The 2,346-nt window shown below is 45.2% G+C and overlaps 1 protein-coding gene across 1 annotated transcript in view; it reads left to right on the top strand.

The window, feature by feature from the left end:
- Positions 1 to 2,293: 2,293 nt before the first annotated feature.
- Positions 2,294 to 2,346, top strand: part of LOC123017829 (olfactory receptor 5V1-like) — a 924-nt gene continuing 871 nt past the window's right edge. Inside the window, exon 1 of the mRNA XM_044419412.1 lies at positions 2,294 to 2,346. This exon is cut by the window's right edge and continues 871 nt beyond it. Within this exon, the coding sequence (XP_044275347.1) occupies positions 2,294 to 2,346 (53 nt within the window).

Genomic DNA, 2,346 nt, shown 5'->3' with positions numbered 1-2,346 from the left:
CATTGCAACTATATGGATCAATTTTTCCTGCAGAGGCTGTAGTAGGTGAAGCTAAATTTGCTTTATAAGGAAAGGAGAGCTGCAGGATCGCCATAGAAAGAACAGGAGGCAATGCCTGGCGCAACGGCATGAATGGGCATTGTTGTGGCAGTGGTGGAAAGAAGCAGAACATGCTACAGCAGCAGTGCTTGGGAGTTATCAGTGGGCCCTTCCAAGCATTCCAGCCAGTTGTGTTTTGAATCCTCCAATATTTGTGCTTAATTTCCTTGTGTTTGCTCAGTCCTGCATCCTCTCTCCCACCCGGATGCAAATGGCGTTAGGGCAGAACTCAGAAAGGAATTCCAGAGCTGGTACATGCACAGAGTGGCAAACTGATTGAGATATGATTGCATCTAGCTTTGTGAAATTGCCTTTGGGGTTCTTTTCATGCAAGGAGAATTTTACTGAAGCTCACATGCACTCCAGTGTGTAGATAGGAAACACCAACAGCATTTTGATTCAACTGTATATGACATATGATATACAAGGAGTAAGCGACCTTTTTCAGGTCCATGGGGACACCTGTCATTTGGCGGATATTGAGGGTACATTTGTCTCAAAATCATTTGTTCTGTGATAATTCATCTCTTGAGATTCTCTTTCACTTTCCCTCTGCTCACAGTCCTTTCTTGGGTTATCACATGTTGGGGACCACATGAGCGGAGCCGGCTGGAGCCAGGGGTCAGGCTAGATGGCCTGGCTGACCCCTTCCGACTTGCTTTTTTCTGTGTTTCTATGTTTTCTTCCTACCGCTTTGTTGGATTCTCTCTTTTCATGCACTCTCTTTTTAGATTCTGCTTTTTCCTTCTTCGCTAGTGTGCTGGCAGAAGAAATCCACGTAGTGTATAAAATGGAAAAGCCATCACTCTTTTGCACTGTATAATCAATGCACATAAAGATTGGTGAAACACTGCAAACAAAGGGTATTGATACTGCAGCTCAAGAACATGCATTGCAATGCAGAACTTAGACCAAACAACCCAATCCCTAAAGTCATGGAGAATTCTTTAATGCACTGGTTCCAAGCCAGTTAGGTCAGAGTCCCAAAATGAGGGGAGAAATTTAGAAGAGGTGAATTTCAAAAGTGTATGCAGCTGTGTCAGCATAGTGGCTCAGAGGTTACATGAGCCTAAAACTTACGTGTGGTGAGCCATACCTGGATCGAAGTATGAAGAAATCGGTTCGTATAATCTAATGCCGACAGTTTCCTTCCGCCCTTTAGTTAAAATTCTTTCCGGTTGCAGCACACTTACCATGCTGCTTTCCCTCAGCATTGAAGAGTCACATGCATTGAAATGTTTTATGCTCTTTATAACGTATGGAGAGATTTTAGAAAAGAGCCCTCCTTGCATGAAAAGAAGGCCTATCATTTTTGTAAACAGATAAAAGATACATTAGATGAAGGGGTGTTGCAGTACCCCCCAGACATGCTGGAGCTGAATCAGGTTTGAAGTGACAGACACTTTGTTGTCGCTGATGTTCGGTCTCCCCTCACCATCATGGCGCTGGCAGCTGGCACAGCTTTTCCAGCATGGCTGCAGCTCCAAGCTGCATGTTCCATGGGCTGGACAGGGGAAACGAGGAGTGAGGCTCTGATGGTATACGAGGATTCCAGGTGGTATCGCAGGCCCTGCTGCTCAGGAGCAGCTGTAAGACTGAGCACTGAACTTAGGTAGGTGTTTCTGAGGGCAAAGGAAGTGCAGAAGCAATCCTTGTCTTTCCAGTCTTCCTGCACCCAACGGAATGCGTGTAATCCACCAGGTTGGAGACTCTGAGCAGCCACGTGGGATCTTGGGCAGGTGTGGTTACACACTGTCAAGTCATCTCCAACTTATGAAGACCCCATGGATGAAACCCCTCTGAAATGTCTTATCCATGACGTTTCAGGCAGAAACATTACTAGACTTAGTATTGGTGTTAAAAAAAAATCGAAAGCCAAACAAACCATCATGCCCTCATGACCTGCCCGACCCCTCTGCTTTGCCAGGGCATGAACAAATATGTGTGTGTGTGTGTGTGTGTGTGTGTGTGAGAGAGAGAGAGAGAGAGAGAGAGAGTGCATGTGTGTGCACACACATATAAAACAATTTATTTATTTATTTATTTAAAACATTTCTATGCCGCCCCCATTGCAACAAAACCTCGGGGCGGCTCACAACACAACAACAATGGGGAGGAAAAACATTTTTAACACATGAACTTTTTAGTCACTGCAGTTGCGATACTGTGGCTGAACAGGACTGCTGTCTGCAAGATGGAGAAGGCGAATGACACAGAAGCAAAGGACTTTTACCTGACTGGGCTGTC

This window comes from Varanus komodoensis, unplaced genomic scaffold (genome assembly GCF_004798865.1).
Source record: "Varanus komodoensis strain SLA01 unplaced genomic scaffold, ASM479886v1 scaffold1028, whole genome shotgun sequence".
Classification (NCBI taxonomy): domain Eukaryota; kingdom Metazoa; phylum Chordata; class Lepidosauria; order Squamata; family Varanidae; genus Varanus; species Varanus komodoensis.
Note: the sequence above shows the minus strand (reverse complement) of the source record. Positions and strands in the feature narration are given on the sequence as shown.